At 44.2% G+C, this 25,624-nt stretch overlaps 1 protein-coding gene across 1 annotated transcript in view; it reads right to left on the bottom strand.

Moving 5' to 3' along the window:
- Positions 1-25,624, bottom strand: part of TNFSF11 (TNF superfamily member 11) — a 42,334-nt gene that overhangs the window by 10,195 nt on the left and 6,515 nt on the right. Inside the window, exon 2 of the mRNA XM_027557064.1 lies at positions 24,510-24,677. Within this exon, the coding sequence (XP_027412865.1) occupies positions 24,510-24,677 (168 nt within the window). The remainder of the gene's footprint in view (positions 1-24,509; positions 24,678-25,624) is intronic.

Below are 25,624 nucleotides of genomic sequence, written 5' to 3'. Positions count from 1 at the left end.
TGCCTGGTGGTTGGGTGGTTAAGAATCCGCCTTGCAATGCAGGGGACACGGGTTCGACCCCTGTCGGGGAAGTAAGATCCCACATGCGGAGAGGCAACTAAGCCCTAAGCCCTAAGTGGTGCCACAACTATGCAGCCTGTTGCCACAAGGAAAGATCCCACATGGCACGATGACTAAGACCCGATTGCAGACACATAAACAGATAAATAGATATTTTAAAAATAAATTATTAGTAATATTAACACTAGAAACACTCTGGAGAGAATCCGAATTTCTGTGTTATTGGGGTGATGATCCATGATAACTACCCCACCCTCCACAATGTTTAAAAGATGGGCCAGATAGCTCAAGTTCTTTGAGTGTCTGGAGACAAGGACTTTGAGACAGATGATGGGTGGGTAGATAGAGGCAGAAACACAGTTTTTCAACTGCTAACGGAAGTGATAAAATTACACTGATTCTTCTGTTTGCCTTCAGGATCCCCAAGAGAGAAGAGAATTTAAGCTACTTTTATTTTTTAACTGGAGGATAATTGCTTTACAATAGTGTGTTGGCCTCTGCCACACATTAACATGAATCAGCCACAGGCATACACAGGTCCCCTCCCTCCTGAACACCCCTCCCACCTCCCTCCCCACCACGCCCCTCTAGGTCATCGCAGAGCGTGTATCTGGGTGGAGCTCCCTGTGTCACCCAGCACGTTCCCACTTGCGATCTATTTTACATATGGTCATGTATCTGTTTCCGTGCTACTCTCTCCATCCGTCCCACTCCCTTCTTCCCCTGAGAGAAAGACAAATATCACATATTAATTCATGCATGCGGAATCTAGAAAGACGGTACTGATAAATCTGTTTGCAGGGCAGCAATGGAGATACAGACATGGAGAATCTTATTTTTAAAGGCCCTTGGAGGACACAGCAGCGCTGTCTTCAATTACCTGTTCTAACGGCCTAAAGAAGTTACACGCAGTGTGACTAACTTTTTTTTTGCGCATTGGGATCTTTTTAAAAAAATTTTATTGGTGTATAGCTGCTTGACGCTGCTGTGTTAATTTCTCCTGTACTGCAAAATGAACACATATCCATAAATCCCTTCCCTTGTGGACGTCCTTCCCCTTCAGGTCACTGCAGAGCATTCAGTAGATCCCCTGCGCTGTACAGTGGGTTCTCATTAGTTACTTTATTCACAGTATTGATAGTGTATGTAAGTCAGTCCCAGCCTCCCACTTCCTCCCATCCTCCCCTTTCCCTTTGGTATCCATAGATCTGTTTTCTGACTTTTGGTGGAAACTTTTCAGCCTCATCCAGGACTACCTGCTGCCCTTATTGCTCAGGGCACTGCCCTGCACAGTCCTGGGGCAAATGGTGGCTGGTCCTTTGGGGCTGTCCAGTGGTCCTCACCAGGCCCTTTCCTTCTCCCACTCCATCCAAGATGTATTTCTCTCCCCTGCTGACTGCCCATCCCTTGACTCTCTTCTCATGATCTCTGGGTTCCCAATGGGATCCTGATTTCTGGAATTTCCTAGCCTTCCCTGCAATCTCAACAAAGATTTATACATGCACAACCTACCTATTTTACAGTGTGTGTGTATTTATGCATTTATATATACACAATGATACATTGTATACATCTGTTACAAATGTGTAATATATTGCATACATAATGTATCTTTATTCATTATATATATTTATACATATAAAGTGAAGATACATATTGGGTGGGCCAAAAAGTTTGTTCAGATTTTTCTGTACCATCTTATGGATGAAACTTTTGGCCAACCCAATATATGAAATGTTTACTATACAGTGTATATAGCTTTACATATTTATGATTAAATATATCTTTATACATTGTGCATCTCCTTATCTATTTCTATAGGTGTCTATAACGTATCTTCATCTGATTACTACCTCTGAGAAGACGGAATAGGAGTCGGAACCTGGATGACAGGAGTTCAGAGACTTCAAGCTGCCTCTCATTCTCCCTCTAGCCCTGATGGACCTCATCATCAGAAGGAAGAGGGGGGAACGGGGTTCAAGACAGCGAAGTAGAAAGACGCGTACTCATCTCCTGCCGGAGCCCCAGAATCACGTTGAAAAGGAGGTTGGGGATGGAAGAAGGGAGCAGCACCCGGTGTGACACAGGCCTGCGAACGCCTGCCTGCTGGGAGCTTTCCTGTTGAGAAGAACACATTTATTCTTTTTTTTTTTTTGAACAGCTGTATGATTCCTTTAATTGGAAAGTGTTATACATGGAGATATATCAGGAAATCAGAATAGCAGAACACATTTATTCTTGAGAAAGACAAGGAGAGAACCATTGTGCTAGCTCGAAGGTTCTCAGCCTTGAATGTGAAGCCTGACTTCCCAGGGGTGGAGTCTGAGAATGCGCATTTCTCGCAGGTGAGCTGGCATGGCTGACCTGGGGCCTCCATTTGAGAAGAGCAACCCCACTCCCATCCCCAAAGACTTCAGAGATGTGCACCTCTGAGAGTTTCTCAAAGCTTGAGACCAGGCCAGAGACGCAGCAGACAAAAGTCACTGATTAAGTGGGCAGGGAAAGTTTGTTCTCTCCCACCCAGGAATGAACTTCTGTCCATTTAATCAGCAGCTGCTAGGTCAGTGCTGTCATAGAATCTCTTTATTACAAGAAAATGCAATAACCAGAGCCATTCTGAAGCACTTTCAATGTTTGCTTTAAAAAAAAAAAAAAGTGTCATGACCCAGGATGAATTAAAACTCAAGCAAAAGACCCATGAGGTAATGCTGCTTTCATGTTATACAATTTTGGGCATCCAAGAATTGCAGTTTCTTCTCAAAAGCCATACAGGTTTCTCAAAAACCATCCACATGAAAAGCAAAGTACAAAAAATGTAGACTCAATGTCTGTTCTTATATTCTTACCCCACCTCCAATCTTTTGAACTCTAAGATCATTCTTATTTATGTGTACACATTAACCATGAACATAACAAAGAGACTACAGTTTGGGGGTGCCCTGGCCCAACTCCAGCCAGTCTAACTCAGTTAGTCTGATATTGACTTGCTGGATTTTTTTTTTTTTTACAGTAATCTCCCCAGGTGATTCTAATATGTAGCAGGCATAGAGAAACATTACTATTTGAGCATTTCCATGAATGGTGGTTTGGTGAGAGCTCTATTTAGTCATTGATTATATTCTCACAATTTATCTGGGAAATCCCACAGACAGAGGAGCCTGCTGGGCTACAGTCCATGGAGTCACAAAGAGTCAGACATGACTGAGCACGCACATGCTCCTCTTTAGAAGACTATACTCTAGGAGGCTGGCAGGAAAGTATCAGTGGCCTGTGATGGAGTTCTGGACATGCTGCCCCCAAATATAGTGATTTATATGATTTTGAGAAATGGTGGATGCAGGAAGAACTTCTTGGCCTCCCTCTTCTCCCTGAAGCAGGTCATAGACCCTCAGGTGAGAGGTACCTTCCCCATCTGGAAGAAGGGAGCCTCTTCATCTCTTAAGATGGGACAACACCCAGAGGAAACTGAAGGAGAATGGACATGTGTATGTATAGTTGAGTCACTTTGCTGTCGATCTGAAACCATCACAACATTGTCAATTGGCTATGTGTGCGTGCCTGCTAAGTTGCTTTGGTCAGGTCTGACTTTCTGCAACCCCTTTCTGAGGCCCACCAGGCTCCTTTGTCCAGGGGATTCTACAGGCAATAACACTGGAGTGGGTTGCCATGCCTTCCTCATTAATCAACAACTATATGCCAATATAAAATAAAAAGTTCAAAAAAAAAAAAGTTTATGCAATTTTCATATAAAGGAACAAAGACTATGTGGATAACAAATACTGAAAAAATCATATTACAGAGCTGTGTCTGAGGTTAATTAACAAAAACATTATCCTATTTTTTTCCTATTTGGGAGAAAAAGTGATTGCTGCAAGATCCAGCTTAAATATGAAAAAAAAAAATGAAGGAACGGGCCTTGCTGAGTTTCCCCCAGTGTACCACCCTTCACTGAGACCCTGTCCTGTCCCATTTTTTCCCTACACCTTTCCACTCTTCATCAAACTGAGTATAAAACCGACTCAGCTTAACTATTCCCGTGGGTCTTCATTTCCTTATGAAGGCTCCTGTGTCACATAAAACCTACATTAAATAAACTGGGATGGCTTCTCTTATTAACTTGTCTTTTGTCAGTCTAATTTATAGGACCCCCACTGGTGAACCTAAGTGGGGAGAGGGGGAAAGAGTCTTTTTTTTCCCCCTCTCGCCCACCTGGACCAGGGGATCTGACAAAAAGGAACCTCAACATCAGGAAATACGGTCTCAGAATTCCTGGGATGGAGGGAGGGAGTCTTCAGAGAACAGCAGGCTCAGAACCTGCTGGAGGAGTTCAGAGCTTGCCTGTCGGGTGGAGGAGCCTCCGGACTCAGCCAGGCAGGCCCTGGGTGTGGGGGCCTCACATCTCCAGTAGTGACTCCATCAAGGTCCCGCCACAGAGCAGGGCCACCCTGGTCCCTTTTCTCAAAGCTCAGATACTTGACTATGTACATACCATGCAGTTCTCTCTTGAATGGCCTCCTAATATTCTTAATTTTCAAGATTATAGGAGACTCTTCTGAAGGAGTACAATTCTATTTATCTCCCAAGCTTTGCATTTACATTTATTTTCATCCACAGCCGTCCTCTCCTTTTGTCACATTAATTAGAGTGTTTTAAAATTCGCAGAGTTCTTTAGTCCTAAATCTTATCATTCCGACACTGCTTCTGGTTTCTTTGAATTCAGAAAGATCTGATCTGTCTAATTTGGGGAAGACACTACAAAGAACATCCAAACTCCTTTCCTCTGAACAAATTATTCACATAAAAGAGATCTTTTAAGGAATGTTTTATGGGTTTTATCTTATTTTAAATCCAGCTGTAATTTTTTTTTTTTTTTAGTTAACTCCCTGGACACACATTGAGAAATGGAATATTTCCTGCTGGATCAGTAAACAAGGATGTTCATAGTCCCGGGCGATCGCAGCCACTCCCGCTGATGAGCGGATGAGCCCAGAGGGAGCTCAGAAAGCAAAGAACACCAGGCGGCAGCCGCGCCCCGTGGTGAGAAACTCAGGGTGGGAAAAGCAGCCACGCCCTGTGGCGAGACACTCAGGGCAGGAAAACGGGAGCGCGGCCCCAGATGACAGGGTGAAAAGCGAAAGCGGGAGCCTCTCACTCTTTGAGACCCCGTGGATGGTGGCCCACCAGGCTCCTCTGTCCACGGAATTCTCCAGGCAAGAATCCTGCAGCGGGTACCATTCTCTTCCCCAGGGGATCTTCCGGACCTAGGGGTTGAACCTGAGTCTCCTGCACTGCAGGCAGATTCCTTAGCTGCTGAGCCACCAGGGAAGCCCCAGAGCTGAGGGGCATATCAAGGGAATGATTTGAGTGAGCCCAGACTCTTGCATCTTCTCACACACAGGAAAGCGCTAAATGCCTTAACTTCAGTTATCCGTCTCCTTTAATTAGCATTAATTGTTTGACGTTCAGACTCCCGGCCCTTTGTCGCAAAACTTCTGTATAACCTGGCTCCTCCCTTCGCCTCCTCAGGGCAGTTCTCTCGCGGTCATGTGAGATGCTGTCTCCAGGCTTGAGGTCCTAAAAATTCCCACGGAATAAAACGTAACTCTCCACTTCTAGGTTGGGAATCGTTTTTAAGTTGACACACACAGTACAATCATAGGTTGTCTCCCTCCTGTCATCCAGAATGCCCACAGCTATGCATAAAGAAGTATAGAGAGGTTTGACACGCCTCCCAGCGAACAGCCTCCAGCAGAAGCCAGAAACAGTCTCCAGGGTGAGAAAGCTGGGCAGACCGCCCTCTCTATCTTCTGTTGGCTGAGAACTCCTAAAGAAAACCCAGCGTCCTGTTCCCCAGGAACATCGGCGATCTGCCTTCTCAGAAGAGAGCATGTTTAGCGTCTGTCACATTCAAGGACAAAGAGACCTACCCGCTGGCTTCCAAAACCTACTCAGGACTGGTAGGATCTTACCTGTAAGTTCCTAGGAAAATCCCATGCATGAATGAACTTATATTTATGGTCACACTATAACAAGAAGGCTTTTCAGCTAATTTATGCATTTTTAAATAAGCATAATTTGCGTCTAAATTGTGAGAGCTTCATTTAACCCTTCAAAACGGGACAAAAAAGAAAAACCGAACTACTGGTAGACAGCCAAAGAAATCACTGCCAATTCAAGGATAAAAGAAATCCTCTGACATGCTGCCACCTAGTGGACACTGTCTAACATTGACAAGCCAGACTGCAGGTTTCAAACTGCCTTCTGCCCCAACTCCACAAAGTTCTAAAAACAATAGATGATGAGGAAATTACCAAACATTTTGAAAATCTCCTTGTGGTATTTTCCTATTTAGACTGCACTGACTTTTTCATCTTTGCCGTCACAGTACATTTGGACAAGAAAACAACCGGTATGATATTTCCTTTTTCTTTAATTTCCACTTTTTATTTCACTCAGAGAAAAATGTTGGGATTTCACAATTTCTCCTTCAAGAAAGAAAGTACACAAAAGATCAATAGGATTGTGTAACTGTGGTCTCTAGGATGGCTTCTCTTCAACTTCCGCCTTAATTCAACATCTAAGTACGATTCCCGGGAGTGTGATGGGGAGACTGTTGTGCCAGGCGCCCCTGAACATCTTATATTATTTTCGGATCATTTTGCCAAAGAGAAGTAGGGGACAGACATCCCAGAACTGGCTCAATCTTAATATATCAGAGCCACTTAGGAGAGATCGCACTCCATAAGAATAAATATAAACACCTGTCAGCATTTTCAGCTCCTTTTGAGCAGTCATGGGAATTTTGCTCCAGGTTATTTAAACATTGACAGCAAACGCTCAACCCAGCCTCTGCAAACTCAGCTGGATAACCGCCCCCAACAAGACTTTGAGCCTTCCAATTCAAAAGTGAACGTTATTAATTTGGTCTTATAAAATCATATGGATAAACAGATACAAATCTTCACTGAGGATACTCCCAACTGTAAAGATAACCCTGAGAAAAGTCAAGTCGCTGGAGTCTGGTCTCATCAGACTAAAGAGCCCACCTGAGCACTGCGATGTGACTTGCGCCATCCATGCGGTACCTGTCAGTCAGAGCACAGGAGGAGCAATTTGTCTAGCCAGATGCTTCTGGAAGCCACTGGCACCAGCTCCTAGCTGGGGTCTCAGGTGGCTGCCTCCCTCTGCAATCCCAAAGGCAGCTGCAGGGACATCTGGCTGGTTGAACAAGGATTTAACACCCCGTTTGCCAGATATAATACAGGGTTCATACACTTGTTAACATATGTAATGCATTCATTTTAACATCTTAATGATACCCTTCCTGTAATTCTTCTCCAACCTAGTTACGAGAATAGTGTATTCATCAGCCGAGTTAGCACATGAATGCCACACGAGGGTTGTTTCTGAAAATGAATAGCCAGTTTCCTATTCCTGCAGAGAAATCCTGCAGACTTGCACCTTGCAAAGAGCTCAGAAATCCATCCTCATGCCTCCAGCCAGAGGACCACTGCCTTCCTTCAAGCCGTCATCATTTCTCATTGCTGCTGCTGCTGCTAAGACGCGTCAGTCGTGTCCGACTCTGTGTGACCCCATAGACTGCAGCCCACCAGGCTCCCCCATCCCTGGGGTTCTCCAGGCAGGAACACTGGAGTGGGTTGCCATTTCCTTCTCCAGTGCATGAAAGTGAAAAGGGAAAGTGAAGTCGGTCAGTCGTGTCCAACTCTTCGAGACCCCATGGACTGCAGCCCACCAGGCTCCTCCGTCCGTGGGATTTTCCAGGCAAAAGTACTAAATCGGGGTGCCATTGCCTTCTCCAAAGTTACTATAATAGCCTCCTACCCCCTCTTCTGGGCTCCTGCTTTCCTCAAACCAGCCCAATGCTGCTAGAGTGAGTGTCAGAAAGTCTGAAAGGGAGCAAGGCCGTTATCTTCTATTTTCTTAAAAATTTTTTTTAAAAAATTTTATTGAAATAGTTTACTTACAATGTTGTGTTAGTTTCAGGTGTGCAGCAAAATGATTCGGATACTATATATCTATACATAGATATATATGTGTGTGTTTAGTCGCTAAGTCCCATCCTACCCTTTGTGACCCCAGGTTTCCCTGTCCTCCACTATCTCCCGGAGTTTGCTCAAACTCATGTCCATTGAGTCAGTGATGCCATCCAACCATCTCATCCTCAGCTGCCCCCTTCTCCTCTTGCCTTCAACCTTTCCCAGCATCAGGGTCTTTTCCAATGAGTTGGCTCCTAGCATCAGGTGTGGATAAACATTTTCAGATTCTTTTCTCTTATAGGTTACTACAAGATACTGAGTAACATTCCCTATCCTACACAGTAGGTCCTTGCTGGTCATCTGTTTTATATATAGTAGTGTGTATATGTTAATCTCAAACTCCTAACTTATCCCTCCCCTGTCTTTCCCGGTTGGTAACTGTGGGACCCAAGGATAAAAGAGCAGATAAAACTAAGGAGGGTCCTGGAATGCAGGAACGGATAAACTGGACCCTTATCATCCTTCCCTCCCCCGTGTTGTAACTATTAATGGATTTCAGTCTCCTGAGTGGTATAACCTGTCTCCCCTCTTACCCATTTGCCTTACTCTTCCCCCAACTCAGTATATATGCCTCATCCAATAGCAAATGACCCGCAAGACCCCTACCCCACTCCTTGTATCCCGGGTATAAAAGTGGACTAAGGAGTCTTGTTCAACGTCGGTTCTCCCTTGAGCCGGCCCGCTGTTCTAACAGTGTCTCCTATTCTAATAAACTTTATTTCCCTCTCATTCTGCCTCATGCCTGGAAATTCTTTTCCAACCCGCGCCCAGACCACGACAGTAACCATAAGTTAGTTTCCTATGTCTATGAGTCTATTTCTGTTTTGCAAATAAATTCATTTGTATCTTTTCTTTAGATTCCACATATAAGCAATATCATATGGTATTTGTCTTCCTCTGTCTGACATTTCATTTAGTATGATAATCTCTGGGTCTATCTATCCATGTTGCTGCAAATGGCATTATTTCAGTCTTTTTATGGCCAAGTAATATTATGGCCAAATTATATATATTGCCCAATTATATACAAATATATATATGGGCAATTAATATAAATATTAATATTTATGGCCAAAGTAATATTCTGCTGTGTATATGTACCACATCTTCATCCGTTCCTCTATTGATGAAGTCCCTTCTCTTCTGAAAACCCTCCAGGGGCTGCGGGCAGACTTGAGCAACAAGTCTAATTCCTAACCTGGGCCATGCATGACTGGGCTGGTTACCACCCCAGGCTCTCCTGCCACTCCTCCCCTGCATCCCCAAAGCCCATCACCCTTGAGAACACTCTGGGTGTTCAAGCCACATGGCACCACTTCAGAGTCATCTCCTGCAGGTCTCCTGCGCTTCCATCCATGCAGACTTGGCACACAGCTCCTCCCCTGGAGAGAGATCTTACTGTCTTATCGAGAGCTCATCTTTAGTTGCAAAGATTTTATTTCCATGGCATTCTTGGCTCACAAAGCACAGAAAGAATAACCACCAGATGCTATGGAACAACAAAAGAGACAGGATTGGTTTTTTTTAGGCCGAGCTACCTGGCACGTGGGCTCTAGTTCCCTGATGAGGGGTTGAACCCACGCCCCCTACACTGACACTGGACCACTGCCAGGGAAGTCCAAGAGACAAGGTTAGGGTTGATTTACAATCGATGTCGCAGCCCCTCTTTGTCCCTCCGCTAATGCTCGCTTTGCAATTTCTAATCCACAGGATGTCGGGGGACACTTTGTATGCACCTGGATGGAGCCGGAGACCTCCTGGCTTGTTGTGAAGAGTCAATGGTTAAGACTCTGAAAACACCTCAAGGCAAAGAACTTTAAGGACAGGAGCCATTAAGGGGTTCCCTGATGCCGGAAAAGATTGAAGGCAAAAAAAGTGGGCGGCAGAGGATGCGATGGTTGGATGGCATCCCTGACTCAACGGACATGAATTTGAGCAAACTCTGGGAGAAGGTGAAGGACCGCGAGGCCTGGCGTGCTACCCTCCATGGGGTCGCAAAGAGCCAGACACGACTTGGGCAACTGCACACCACCACCTAAACGTCTGTTATTCAGGCAGAGTGGAGCCTGTGCTTCCAGGCCCAGAGCCCCTGGGGGTACCGGCCGCCAGGACCAGGGCAGGAGCACTAGGAAGGGGGAGGGGCAGCTCCACCCATCCCCCTGGGGTGGGGGTGAGGGGTGAGGGGTCCAGGGCTCCGAGAGTGTCTGGGTGGGGGCGGGGGGAGATACGACAGATGCCCCACTAACCCTGAAGGTAAGAGCCATCTCAGACCTGAATTTGTAATTTGACCCTTTGTTCCCTAAAATTTGTTATTTTTAACCAAACACTTGCTTTAAAAAATTCTCTCTCCTAGACAATTGGGGTAGGGGGGGTGGGAGGGAGGCTCAACAGGGAAGGGGTGTTACGTACACATATGACTGATTCACTTCGCAGTACAGCAGAAACTAACATGACATCATAAAGCAATTGCTGTTGTTCAGTTGCCCAGTCGTGTCCAACTCGAGACCCCACGGACTGCAGCACTCCCGGCCCCCCGGCCCTCACCATCTCCTGAAGCTTGCCCAAGTTCATGTCCATTGCATCAGCGATGCCATCCAGCCATCTCATCCTCTGACACCCTCTTCTTCTGCCCTCAATCTTTCCTAGCATCAGGGGCTTTTCCAATGAGTTGTCTGTTGACATAAGATGACCAAAATACTGGAGTTACAGCCTCAGAATCAAACCTTCCAACTATAAGGCAACTATCCTCCAATAAAAAAAAAAATCCCTCAAAGCCAAATAGGGGTTCTGCCTCTCCACCCTCACACAGCCCATTCTGAATCTCCTCATCTCTGTCTCCTCACTGAATCACCCACCCCAGCCATGACCATCCCTGGAAATTCTCAGGGAAGAGCTTTACCAGGATGTGGACCAGTTTCCTCCTCTCCCACTAAGTACAGGTGGTGAGCAGGGGCTCATTTCTCCCAGAAGAGGCTGCTGATTGGAAAAGACATGTCTTTGCACACAGATAATGGACTCTACCCACCGAAGGGCTGAAGAATACAATGCCCTTGTTTTCCTAAAGCAGAGTGATGCCTTCCTGGCCGGGCGATGGCTATACTGGGAATAGAAAATTAGTTTTTATTGTTTAACCTTCATGGTTTAAATGAGGAAGTTTCTGCTACAGTTAAAGGTCCCCTCGAGTTTTCATAAAGTGGCCTTATGACAGCAATATTAGTCTTCATAAAGAGCTCAATTTTAAAATGTCTTGCGCTAGGGTACTTGTTACAAAGTTTCATCTAAGGGCTTAGCCGACTGAATGCAGTGGAGCATCTTGGGCTAACTGTGCTATTTACTGCATCTCTGCTCTCTTTTCCACTTTTATTTTTTGATTAATTAATTCATTCTTTACTTCTGGCCATCCTGGGTCTTTGTTGCTGTGCACAGACTTTTCTCCAGCTGCGGCGAGCAGGGGCTACTCTTCATTGCGGTGGGAGGGCTTCGCACTGCGGTGGCTTCTCTTGTTGCAGAGCATGAGCTCTATTGCACACAGGCTCCAGTAGCCGTGCCTCCTGGGTTCTAGAGCACAGGTTCAATAGTTGTGGTGCATGGCTCAGTTGCCCCATGGCATGCGGCATCTACCAGGACCAGGGATCGAACCTGTGTCCCTTGCATCGGCAGGTGGATTCTCAAGCACCGGACTGCCAGAGAAGTCCTCTTTTGCCACTTTTCAACATAATCATGCCACCGCACACTGGCAGAGTTTCTGACATCCACAAAGCCTCATCCCCCTCCCCGCCCCCCAACAGAAGGTTATTTGCATAGTCTCTCCCCACAGTATCTCTGACTGCTAGGAATGGAGCTTGAAGCGGGACAGAGGTACCAGGGCAGCCACTGTGGACCAGTGAGGCCAGGGAGGGAGGGGAGAGGTTGGCCGTGAGGGTTCTCCAGCCTCACAGTCCCTGTCACGTTCATGCCTTAAAAAGCCACGCTTGGGAACGCCCTCCAGCCGTTAAGGAGAATCTTCCGGGCACTGATAATGTGGCCAGCTTCTTGCAATATTAAACCATCATCTGCTTGATGACATCAAGAGCAAGGCTGAGCACAGATCACTCATAAATTCATTAAGCTGGTTCTTTAAACATTCCTTGAGCACCAACTACATACCTGCCACTGGGTAGAGAAACAAAACATCAGAGAGTCTCTGCCCTTGGAAAGCTTGCATTTGGGTGTACCAGGCCAGCACCAGGCCCCTGGCGTCAATGCTATGCTGGGGTGAATACAAGAAGCCCCAAGTGTGCACCACAGGGGTTCCTACCCCAAAGGTGGGCAGGTAGGCATCACTGGGGGCTTCCCTGGTGGCTCAGGTGGTAAACAATCTGCCTTTCAATGCAGGAGACCCAGGTTCAATTCCTGGATGGGGAAGATCCCCCGGAGAAGGAAATGGCAGCCCATTCCAGTATTCTTGTCTGGAGAATCCCATGGACAGAGGAGCCTGGTGGGTTACAGTCCATGGGGTCACAAAGAGTCGGACACGACTGAGTGATGAACACTTTCACCTCTGTGTGTGTGAAGAAATGGTTGAGCTAAATTTTGAAAGACAAATAAAAACTGTACACAAAGAGAAGCCTGGAATGGCACACACAGAACACGCGCAGAGACCTATACTTCATCCATCCACCCAGCCGTCCATTCCGCAGAGGTCACGGATGGCTGCAAGTGCAGGGTGTCCTGCGGGAGGCCAAGACGCTGTGCATCTAGGACAAACAGCCTCTCTGCCCTCACTGTGCTTACAGTCACGGGAAGGAGGCAGGAAGTGGAGGGTGGCGACGGGCACAGCCAGGTTAGGGAACTTCTAACCCTTTACTGAGGTGGGGCTGCTGAGCACAGCCGAGGAGCGTGAGGAGATGGAGCCACAGGATAATGAGGCTGGAGAGGCGGAGCTTGGAAGGAGGGTCCCAGAACACAAAAGACTTGGTGTTCCATCTTCAGCAGCTCAGACTTTATCCTGAGGACTACAAGGGTCCACTGAAGGATTTTCGTGAGCAGGAAAGCAAGAGACACGTTTCAACTGGCATCTGAGAAATCGCTGAGTTGTAGAGAGGGTGGGCTAGAGGCAGTGTGATAGGGCAGGGCGGCCGCCTGGCAGTGGTCCAGGTGAACAGTGATGATGGGGACGGTGACGCCTGTACTGAGGGGCCAACGGTCGTGACACGGTGCAGAGAGAAGTGCTTGAAAGTTTAGGAAGGAGGTAGAACCCACAGGTGAGGGTGAGGTAAGAAAGTTAGAGGAAGCCTGTAAGACCATCTTCTGGCTTCTGGTTTGGGGTGATGGAGATGACGGCTCTGTCCTTCACCAGGAAAGGGTTGATCGGATGAGAAGCATTTACATGCGTGGAGGAGAAAAGGTTCTGAGTTCATCAAGTTTCTGATGAATATGAGTGTTACGGTTTATAATTATCATTATTTTTACTGCTGCTTCTGCTACAATACCACCACCATCACCCCTACAATCACCAATACCACCACCATCACCCCTACAATCACCAATACCATCACCAATACCACCACCAATACCACCACCATCACCCCTACAATCACCCCTACCATCACCAATACCATCGCCATCACCCCTGCCATCACCAATACCATCACCATCACCATCCCTACAATCACCCCTACCATCACAAACCACCATCACCACCATCACCACCATCATCCTTACCATCACCAATACCACCACCATCACCACCATCACCACCATCACCAATACCACCACCATCACCACCATCATCCTTACCATCACCATCACCACCATCACCACCATCACCACCATCACCACCACCATCACCACCACCATCACCACCATCACCAATACCACCACCATCACCACCATCACCCCTACCATCACCATCACCATCACCACCATCACCACCACCATCACCACCATCACCCCTACCACCACGCATCACCATCACCACCATCACCACCACCATCACCACCCAGCGCTCTCAAAGAGAAAAACCCAAGAACTGAGGGAGCACCCTAGTGATAAGGAAGCTATGTGAGGATGGACCTCTCAGACCTTGAATCTTGAAAAGTTCAAGCAAATATTTGCTGCCTGGTCATCTCAGATATGGGATTCCCAGGTAGCGCAGTGGTCAAGAATCTACCTGCCAATGCAGGAGCCACAGGAGACCTGGGTTTGATCCCTGGGTCGGGAAGATCATCGGAAGAGGTTATGAGAACCCTGAAAAATCCTGTAGACAGAGGAGCCTGGCGGGCTACAGTCCATGGGGTCGCAAAGAGTCGGACAGGACTGAGCGACTGAGCACAGCACAGCACACATCTCAGACATAGAGTGTTCTGTGCGACTTCCAAGACCCGTCTTCTCCGTAACACACAGGCTGAATCCTGCTTCTCAAATATAGTCATGTCATTCACCAGTGGCTTCCCTGTCCCCCAGTGGCTCTCACCTCTTCCTAAGATGCTTGGTGGTGGTTTAGTCACTAAGTCGTGCCCAACTCTTGAAACCCCATGGACTGCAGCCCGCCAGGCTCCTGTCCATGGGATTCTCCAGGCAAGAATACTGGAGTGGGTTGCCATGTCCTTCTCCATAAGATGCTTAGAACACCTCTTTGGTCAGTATTTACCCTGAAACCTTCCCGAAGACAGACCAGCCCTTCTAAGAAAGATTTCCCAAATTATAGAGTCTACTCCTGAACTACCAAATCAGAATCTTTGTAACAGATCTTGGAGCCTTTCGTTTCTGTTTTAAACAAGTTCCCCAAGTGATTTTTAAGATCAAGTCAGGTTTGGGAAATGCTGCTCAAGGGCACATCATTCTCTTCCAGCTCCGCAGGCTGGCCCTCTCCTAGGAGGAGCCGCTTCTGGTGGAGCAATCCAAGCATCCTTCACCAGGTTCCCTCCAACTGAGGACCCGCAGTCTTACTGACTTCTGGAATTGCAGCCCAAGAGCCTATGTCACATAATGAGATGCTCCTCTTTTAGGCATGCCCTTGGTCTTCTGTTTTCTTTTTTAATGTCAAGCCAGAATATCTTTTCTTCTACCCTGGAGTACTTCTGGCATGAAGATAAGCCCAACTCCTACAACACCACTCACTGGTTATTTCCCTTTTGGAAATCCTCCTACCTTCTGCCCTGGGTCTCCCCTGTGACTGAGCCCATCACAGCTAATGGGTCATTGTTGGACAAAAACCAGTAGATGGCTTGGTTTTGTAGGAAAATTCTGTGGGTCGTGCTTTGGCTTTCCCATAAAGGCAGCTTTTATAAATGCTAGATATGATTGGGGTTGATTGAATTGCAGTTCCCAAAACTGTTATGGCAGGGATGAAATCCCATTGGAAAACCACTACATGACTAACATCTTGACTTGGGAACGTCAGTGCCCCCAAACCCCAAGCTGCCTTGTGGGTTTACAAGAAACTTTCTTGGGACACATACTCTTATATACAAAGGCAAAGAGATAATGAACGGGGTTTAATTTTTCCTCTTGTTTTTGTCATGTGAATTTAACTAAAAAGCAAATAAAAATAATGTCTATATAACAACTGCAATGCTTATAATTTCATATAAGTTGTTAAGATCTACTCAGTTTTACATGCTTTTTTATAGACTTTGGTTTTAAAAGTGGAAATATGTTTCCTGTAATAATTGACACTGGAATTCTAAGGAATCAGTTTGACAGATGGAAAAAACAACCACTCAGTCTGATGAACTTTCTGGTTTTAAATTTATGTTCTTGAACCCACAAAACCTACCAAAACTGGGAAAGTGATAATCAAAATTTATTCAAAGATCTCAGATACATGGATTAAACAAACCTTTGGAAGTTCCTCAGGAAGATGCATGCTGTTAAATCTACTTTCAAATTTCCTCTCTTTTGGAATCTAAATAATCCTAAAGTACTTTAAGTTTTAGAAAATGAAATCTTGACTGTTTCAATTTTTTGTATATTTGTATATACTTAGAGTTAACTCTTGCTCACACAGTGAGCCCACTTTCCTGCCTAAACAGGATTTAGTGAGTATCGGAGACCAGTCATTGTCCTCCTAGAATCCATCCTTTCCTCTTTGCAACTAGTGATAGGCAACCCTCTTTGCTCCAGCTTTGGTGCCAACAGCTGCTAAACCAGAAACGACAATGTGCAGCCCGCCTTGCATCCAAGTGTCTGCTTACGAGCAAGTTCCAGACAACAAGACACTACTAGAGATGATAATGTCTCCACTTCCAAGTACTGCCTTGACCCTTTCTTTCTCCCTTTCCACTTTCTGGGAGTGACAACGTCTGGAGAAGACAACTTGGATCCAGAGATGAAAGCACCTGATGAGGATGGAGGTGCCTTCCTGCCAGCCCTGAACTTCCACCTTTAGATTTTTGCACATGAGAGAAAAGACTTCTATCTTATTTCTTCCACTGAGTGATGGGTCTCTTTGTTACAGCAGCACAGACTGTACTAAAGAACAGTGAACGCATGACCAAGGATCAAAGGACCGCAAATCTCTGGCTACATCATTCTCAGTATCAGGAGATAGTTTCACATATACTGTGAACCCTGAAGGAGATCAACTAATGTGCTGATTCCTGAGGAAGAAAATAAGAATTCCAGGTAAGAATCAATTGTTCGATGATTATGACTCTGGTCTGACTCCCCATTTTTGGTAAATGTTTTGAGGCTCAGTGACCTACTGACTCCATGAAATGGTTAGTTAGGAATGTGCTAACAACATAGTTTATTGGTAGTCATTGCCATTGGCTTTTATATTCTGGGGTGAAATAGAGAGTTTTGTAAGAGCATATAAGAAGCCAGAGCCATGTTTCCAGTTCCCATTATGGCCCTGCCTCTATATAGGTTACAAGCCATGAAGAGGCCAAAAACATGATTAAAGCAAGAAGTTCAGCTAAAGATAACCTTCAACAAAATATGACTGCATAGAGGCAACAGGAGAAGAGGGCGGCAGAAGATGAGACGGTTAGACAGCATCATCAACTCAATGGACATGTATCTGAGCACAGTCCGGGAGATAGTGGAGGACAGGGAAGCCTGGTGTGCTGCAGTTCATGGGGCCGCAAAGAGCTAAAGACGATTTAGCACCTAAACAACAGCAACAATGGAGGTACTGTTGCTTCAGGCTATAATAGTAACAATTACCAACTATACCATTGGTAAGACAACCAATACATGAAAATCAGGCTTACAACTTTATGAATGGCTTTATGAACTGATCAAAGACCTGTGCTTAATTAAAAAATTAGTTTACGGAATTTAAGAAGTCATCAGTCCTTTTTTTCCTTCCATCTCGAGTCTAAGTCAGATGTGATATATTCAAACGTGAGCAAAAAGGCTATAGCTCTTGTCCTGATGGAGCTGCAGTTTTGTTCCAAGACCTCTAAACATTTCTGATTATGCAGTTTCTTGAGAGAAGGAAAAAATTCAATGCTCCCAAACTTACATATTTTTTACTTAAGTATTAAAACATAGTAGAATATTAGATACATTATAAAATATTCTAAAGCTAACAGTAAAAAATACATATACATGTAAGAGCTTCCCAGGTGGCGCGAGTGGTAAAGGACCCGGCTACCAATGCGGGTAGATGTAAGAGATGCCGGTTCGATTCCTGGGTCGGGAAGATCTCCTGGAGAAGGGCATGGCAACCCGCTGCAGTATTCTTGCCTAGAGAATCCCATGGACAGAGGAGCCTGGCGGGCTATAGTTCATAGGGTCACAAAGAGTGGGACACCACCGAGGCCACTTAGCATGCACGCACGCATACATGTAAGTCACCACCCTTCCTTCCCACATCCTAGAGGGTCACCTTGAATGCACTGAGCCCTTCACACTGGAGAACAAGGTGACTGATTTGTCTATGGATTCTCTGCTCCGTATCACCCTTTCAGATACATTTCAAAATAAGTTTCCGGAAGTTTTTCACAAACAGGTACCCAACGTGACATTAGCAAGCAAACATAGAAACATCAGAGCTTCCCAGGTGGCACTATGGTAAAGAACCAGCCGGAAAATGTAGGAGATGTAACAGACATGGGTTCAATCCCTGGGTCAGGAAGACCCCCTGGAGGAGGGCATGGCAACCCAGCCCAGTATTCCTGCCTGGAGAATCCCACGGACAGAGGAGCCTGGGGGGCTACGGTCCATTGGGTCGAAAAGAGTCAGACACGACTGAGCGACGAACACTTAAACTTAACAGCAACATCAAGTAGAGTTACCTCCCAGGTCTCAGGATATATAAACAGTGTATAAACTGAGCCTGGCCGGGAGGTCTGAGGGCCACGCACCCCTGCTCAGGCCTGAGCGCCCACATCGCTCTTCAGCCTAGCAGAGGCCAGAGAGGCCACCAAAGCCGGAACAAGAACTGCTTTATAAATTGGACACCCTATTTGTGCTAGTGTTTTCTTTATTGTCATAGACTGTTATGACAGACTTCGTAAATTGTGGTTGGCAGAGCTAGATCACTAAGAGGCTTTCAGAGTTCTGTGCTAAAGGGGAAAAAAAGCCAAGACAACCCAGCCGCAAACAAAAAAAGGGAGAAAAACAGCATTACTAGTCTGACCAAAGACGGGCTGGGTAAACAGCAGTTTTTGCACACACAGAATGTGATACTGTGCTTATGTCTGGCATTTGTTACCACTGGATGGGGCGAGCTCTCAGTAATGACTGCAGCCGCCAATGTCATTTTGTTTCACGGGTTCACCCAATATCTGCATTAGAGCTAAAACTCAGAGTCACACCTACCTGTGCACGCCTGCTGTTCTATTTTTAGCATCAACAAGAGCAATGAGAAGTCTGATTATTCTGGCAAGATGCGTAGGCTGTCACATTAACCAATAATCCTTATCATAGGATAACACATGTGGCAAATCACTGTTTGGCCAAGGTAATGTGGCTCAGCTGGTAAAGAATCTGCCTGCAATGCGGGGGACCTGGGTTCCATCCCTGGGTTGGGAAGATCCCCTGGAGAAGGGAAAGGCTACCCACTCCAGTATTCTGGCCTGGAAAATTCCATGGACTATAGAGTCCATGGGGTCGCAAAGAGTCGGGCACGACTGAGCAACTTCCACTTCACTTCAAGGGAAAGGTAAATCCTTGGTTATTGGAGAAGTTATAGCAAAGTGCCTAGCACAGTAGCACCCTTCATGAACACTGCTTGACTCTAACGATAAGATACGAACAGCATGCAGCTTTGGCCTAAAGAGTCTCTTGTTGGGGGAAAAATGGCATCTTCTACTTTCAAACACACAATGGTATATTATGACAGCTTCTTATTCTTTAAAAAGGATTACCTGCGTGTAACATTATTACCCATGAATAACATGTAAAATACTATAGCACAACAAAAATAAATGTGAAATTAATAAAAAGTTCTACTCATCCTGCGGGCTTCCCTGGTGGCTCAAATGGTAAAGAATCCACCTGCAGTGCAGGAGACCTGGGTTTGAGCACTGAGTTGGGAAGATCCCCTGGAGAAGGGAATGGCAACCCACTCCAGTATTCTTGCCTGGAGAATCCCATGAACAGAGAAGCCTGGTGGGTTACAGTCCACGGGGTGGCAAAGAGTTGAACACGACTGAAGTGACTTAGCACGCACACAAGACATGAGGTAACACTATCACTTTTTAAAAATAGCAAACTGTCCTAATTCCATTTTTTAATAACCCAAACTATACCCACTTATACAAAATAATTTATATTATATTAAATTATATATATACACACAATCATATTCACACACACAATGAGGTCTACATTAAGGTGTTTGTTCTCTTTTATGGATTATGACTTTGCACAGTTCCATCTTTACATTATCCAATCCTATTTTAAAAGTCTCTGTAGAGTTCTCTGGTTTTATTTTCATAAGCTTTGTATCAGTTCAGTTCAGTTCAGTCGCTCAGTCGTGTCCGATTCTTAAGCTTTGTATACTCCTTGTTAAATGAATTTTTGGGGCTTTTTAAAAATTATGAATGAAATCTTTCATTCATGTTTTCTAATAATTGTTTGAAATGGGGACAGCTAGTGATTATTACCTATTACTTTTGTAAACTGATTTATTTTTCTTGTAGCCTCTCAGTTCCTTTGAATTTTCCCAAGTATACAAGCACATCACATTCAAACTCCACCTTCTATATATTTTATTTCATTCCTATATGTAATTGTGTTTGCTAGCACATTCTGAACAATGTTAAATAACATGGGGACGGTGGGTATCTTTGTTGTGTTCCTGATAGTGAGAGAAATGCTCCTATTTTTCATCATTAGCTAACTTTTAGTTTGAGCTACTTAGGATAACATCAAGAATCCAACTAGTTCTACTTTCTAATGGATTTTAAACAGCAGAAATACGTGCAAAATTGTGCCACTCACTTCTCAGTTATCTAGCAAATGATAACGTTTTCTTCTTTGACCTGTTAAAATGAATCATCCTTGCATTCCCATAAGTAAACATTAATGGTATATGTTCTTAATATTACTTATTTTCTAAATTATCTTGGCTGATTTTGCATACTCATTTTTCCAGAAGAAACCCAAAGCATAATTTTTAAGAACCAGGGTACCAATGAAATTAAAAGTTTGTCTTCTTTCCATTGTAAGGAGATTCAATATATGTTGATCTAAATAGAAAACTAGGAAGCAATCATTTACATAACCAGAATTACCTTAATTAGGGGTTCAGTTTTGAACTAATACACGACCTCTAGTACCTGTAATTGTTGTTTATAGATAGGTTACTCAGTATCTCAGAGGCGGGATTAAAAGTGAACAAAAATGAAACATAGAACGAAATAATAAAAATGAATTGGAATTTGTCTTTCTCTGACTTATTTCACTATATATATTCTCTAGGCCCATCCATGTTGCTACTAATGGCAGTATTTCATTTCTCTCTTAATATTATATCACTTATACATGGAATCTAGAAAATAATACAAATAAATCTATAAACAAACAGAAATAAACTCACAGACGGAAAATAAACTTATAGTTACCAAAGGGATCAAAGAAAGGAGGGGCAAGTTAGGAGTCCTGGATGAACAAATACGAACTACTATCCATACAATAGCACAGGGAATTATACTGAACATCTTGTAATAATCTATAATGGACTACAATGTGGGAAAAATAACTGAATCACATCACTGTATATCCAAAACTAACATCATATTCTAAATCAACTGCACAGCTAATTGAGTGTTAGATTTCACAGTGTACAGCGCAGTAAGTCCCCTTTCCCACTGTGGATCAGAATTTTTGAAGATAATTTTAAATTAAGGGTCTTGCAAATGTTATGTCTTTCCTCCCCTAGTATACTGTCCTTCACAACACAGCTTATAAATGTCTCAAGAACAGGCTCTCTATATTCTGAATCACTGCATTATTTAAATCAAGTCTAAGTCTTAAATAGACCTGGAAGTTTCCTAAGGATAATATGTACTTAACACATTTACTGTTGCTCGTAATAAAAACATCCCAGTGCTTTTCTGCAACCTGTTTCACTGTTTGCATTGTTTTAATGCAATTTTAGAAAAATGATCAAACATGCTCTATCTAAACTTTAAAAATATGTCTTTGATTAAATCATCAACAATAACAATGAATTAGTAATAATGGTGGTAAAGTAATATATAAACATTTAATGAGTGCATACTCTATTTCCAGGACTGTGCTTAGGTCCTTTACATCTTTTATTCAAATCAACCACAATCCTATTACAGAGGGATTGTGAACTCTAGTTTTTAAAGATGAGGAAGCCAGAGTGAAGAAATATCAAGCACTCTCCCAAGATCACATTTATTCAAACATAAGTCTGACTTCACATGCTACAATTTCTCCCACAAAATATACATGATTAAAATGATAAGAAAGCGTGCTAAGTCGCTTCAGTCGTGTTTGACACTTTGCAACCTTACGGACTGTAGCCCGCCAGGCTCCTCTGTCCATGGGATTCTCCAGGCAAGAATGCTGGAGTGGGCTGCCATGCCCTCGTCCGGGGGAATCTTTCTGACCCAGGTACTGAACCTACATCTCTCACATTTCCTGCATTGGCAGGCGGCTTCTTTACCACTAGCACTACTTGGAAAGACTTGAAAGTGAGAGTGAAGTGTTGGTTGCTCAGTCATGTCTGACTCTTGTGAACCCATGGACTGTAGCCCTCCAGGCTCCTCTGTCCATGAAATTCTCCAGGCAAGAATACCGGAGTAGGTAGCCATTTCCTTCTCCAGGGGATCTTCCCATCCCATGGATTGAACCATGTCTCCTGCATTGGCAGGCGGATTCTTTACTGCTGTGCCACCTAACCTACTGCTACTACTGCTAAGTCACTTCAGTCATGTCCGACTCTATGCGACCCCATAGATGGCAGCCCACCAGGCTCCCCTGTCCCTGGGATTCTCCAGGCAAGAACACTGGAGTGGGTTGCCATTTCCTTCTCCAATGCATGAAAGTGAAAAGTGAAAGTGAAGTTGCTCAGTCGTGTCTGACTCCTAGCGACCCCATGGACTGCAGCCTGCCAGGCTCCTCCATCCATGGGATTTTCCAGGCAAGAGTACTGGAGTGGGGTGCCATTGCCTTTTCCGCCACCTAACCTAAGACGAGGTAAATACAGCATAGCAGTCATTCAATTTCCAATTGCTTCCAGTAGTGAAAAATCAGAAGTTATTCATTTTTCTCTTGTTTTTAGTAGTTTAATTTTTTGCAAAAGCAGCAAAAGAAAATGCTATAGAACATTTAAAAATGAATTAGACTAATGGAATTACTGTTGCTGTATAGCTCAAAAATTACAATAGATGATCAAAAGATCCAACTTAAACCTACATTTTAAAATAGGCATCAAAAATAAATAAAATAGGCATCTACTGCATAAAGCTAAGCATCTACACACTAAATATAATGAAAACACAATCTTTTTAAACAACATTCTTATAGATATTAGAACGATATATACTTCTTTGATTCTATGATATATATATTTTTATATTTCAGAATCTCTGAACTGGATGCAACTAGAATCTATAATGATTATGTTTAATTCTTTTGTCAAATTTTTTTCTCTCTTTGTGATGCATGAAATAATAAAGTAAGTTGAAAATTTGTGGTTTCTTAAATTTGTTGAAATATAGCAAATACCAGCCTGAAGGGTTATACAAAACAGTTTTATCTCTCCCTACCTCTATATCCAATAATATCCTCTTTTTAAAAAATGTGATTAGTACTTGTGAATTTTTTAAAAAGAAACTCGAATTTCAACTTAGGTTTGAGGCATTTGAGAAATTTAGAATTTACTGTGAGATTATCAGAGTTAGCCCGGGGAGCTGCAAACTAGAGGTTGGGATGTCCGAGCAGACGCAAGAACCCATCAGATGTGTTATGCGAGGCATCAATGTGGGCGCATGAGCACACCCTGGAGTCGGGGGGCTCTACCCAGTTCTTGCTGGAGTCAGTAAGTAAAATAATGCCAAGGCTGCAGAATTCTCAGGGGACTGTATCCAGGAAAACAAAACAGGCAGTTATTTCAGCGTTTCTCCACTGAGGCTGTCACTGTAGAGAAGTCATTTGTCTTCTGTATCCCCATCCCCTCCCTTCTCACTCAGCTCTCCTGGAAAATCAGAAAAGGTCCAGAGAATTTCCCCTCCCCCAACATCAACTCCTGCTCTACTTCACTTCCCCTCACAAGTCAGATGACAACAGAGGACCAGCTAATACTTATTCTCCACAGAACCCTGGATCCACACACAGATGGGGAATAGGGGGTCTTCCCATTTCAAGACCCAACATAAAGGAAGTAGCCAGTAGAGAATCCTTGAGCAGAGAGAATGGTTTCTAAGGCAGGGATTTCAAACTAGCACACTGGCTCCCTGACTACCACAAACCATCCCCGTCCTCCTTTCAAGAGTGAATTTAAATGGCTCCTCCAAAATAAGAGAGAGAGAGAGAGAGAGGAAGGGGAGAGAAAGAAAGAAAGGAAAGAATATTTGCATGAACACCGATGGTCACTATAATTAACCATGAGGTCATGTCCGATTCTTTGCAACCCCATGGACTGTAGCCCTCCAGGCACTTCTGTCCGTGGGATCCTCCAGGCAAGAATACTGGAATGGGGTGCCATTCCCTTCTCCAGAGGATCTGCCTGACCCAGGGATGGAACCCAGGTCTCCTGCATTACAGGCAGATTCTTTACCATCTGAGCCACCAGGGAAGCCCAATTAACCACTACCAACTTCAAAAGGATTCTGCTAATCCCTCAAAAAAAAATTCTCTTTAGCTCTCTTACAAATTATTAAAATAAAAAAGAACAAAGTCAACAGCACTTAGCCAATTTTAATTTTCAGCATTAGTAGAGTCAGTGAGGGCTCTTGACTTATCATCTCAATGTGGACTCACCTTCTGCACAGCTGCTTGAAAAGCCTGTTTAATTCTCTTACACGAATCAGGTATTAATTTTGAGTCTTGACTCTCCAGAGTTGTGTCTTGCAAATCTGTGTTTTCATGGAGCTTGAAAATTCTATTAATGCAGTGAGTGTCATCTTCTGATATTCTGTTAGGATCCATCTGAGAGGGGGAAAAAAGTGTGAGAACGTAAGAGTGGTTATCATTGATCACTCTGCTGTTGAGTCAAGTGTGACTAAGACAACAGAATTCATTCTTGGAAGAATGAATGCAGGTTCCCAATAGCTAACAGTTAATACAATTACCCTCCAGTTGGTGCAAACATTGACTTCTAATTTGCTTTTATGAGTATCTGACTATCATCCACAACACATGTGTACACATTAATTCAAGGGGAAATTATCAAAATTGTCTGACGTTATTCAAGTCCTCACTGAGGGGAAGGGCATCAACGAAACTACCGGTGTTCAGTACAGGAAGAGCAAGCCTTTTAAGTCCTAAGGAGCACGCTATGTGGGATTATGAAGCCCACTTGGATATTCAAAGCATGAAACCTACATAAATCAGGTGAAATTAACATCATGTTCAGCTGCCATGTTTGCCTAGCCTTTTCCCTTAATCAATGTGTGTTTTAATCAGCCGAAGAAATCCATTTCCTAGCCCCAAAGAAAACCTGCAGCCAGAAGCAGTTTCCCTTTTTGTTGAACCTCTCACCAGTTTTCTTAGATGGGAGAGCTACATCTTTCAGAAGGTGACTGAAAACATGTTTGGTGATGCTTGGGATCAGCTGAGGTGAAGGGGGCTCATGAGCAACCTATACATATTCATGCTGAGGGAATGCTAAAATTCTTGAAGTGCGTGGGATAGTCCCACCCAAAATATCCCCACAGAGTTATAGCTGGTCGCCTAGTTACAACAGGTACCAGCACAAGCATTTCTTTATATATTACTTTTTAAATTGTCTGCCAGCTCCTCCTGGGGCTCTGACGAGCCTTTGTAGTGGTTTCAACTGTCAAGTAAAGAGGAGAGGTAATTAGCTACCTAATTGTTTTAATAATAGTGGCTTAATTTATCATTCTCTCCTTTCAAAAACTTCAAGGTACTTCATG

Source organism: Bos indicus x Bos taurus, chromosome 12 (assembly GCF_003369695.1).
Source record: "Bos indicus x Bos taurus breed Angus x Brahman F1 hybrid chromosome 12, Bos_hybrid_MaternalHap_v2.0, whole genome shotgun sequence".
In the NCBI taxonomy this organism is placed as follows: Eukaryota; Metazoa; Chordata; class Mammalia; order Artiodactyla; family Bovidae; genus Bos; species Bos indicus x Bos taurus.
This window is presented reverse-complemented; position numbering and strand designations above follow the sequence as displayed.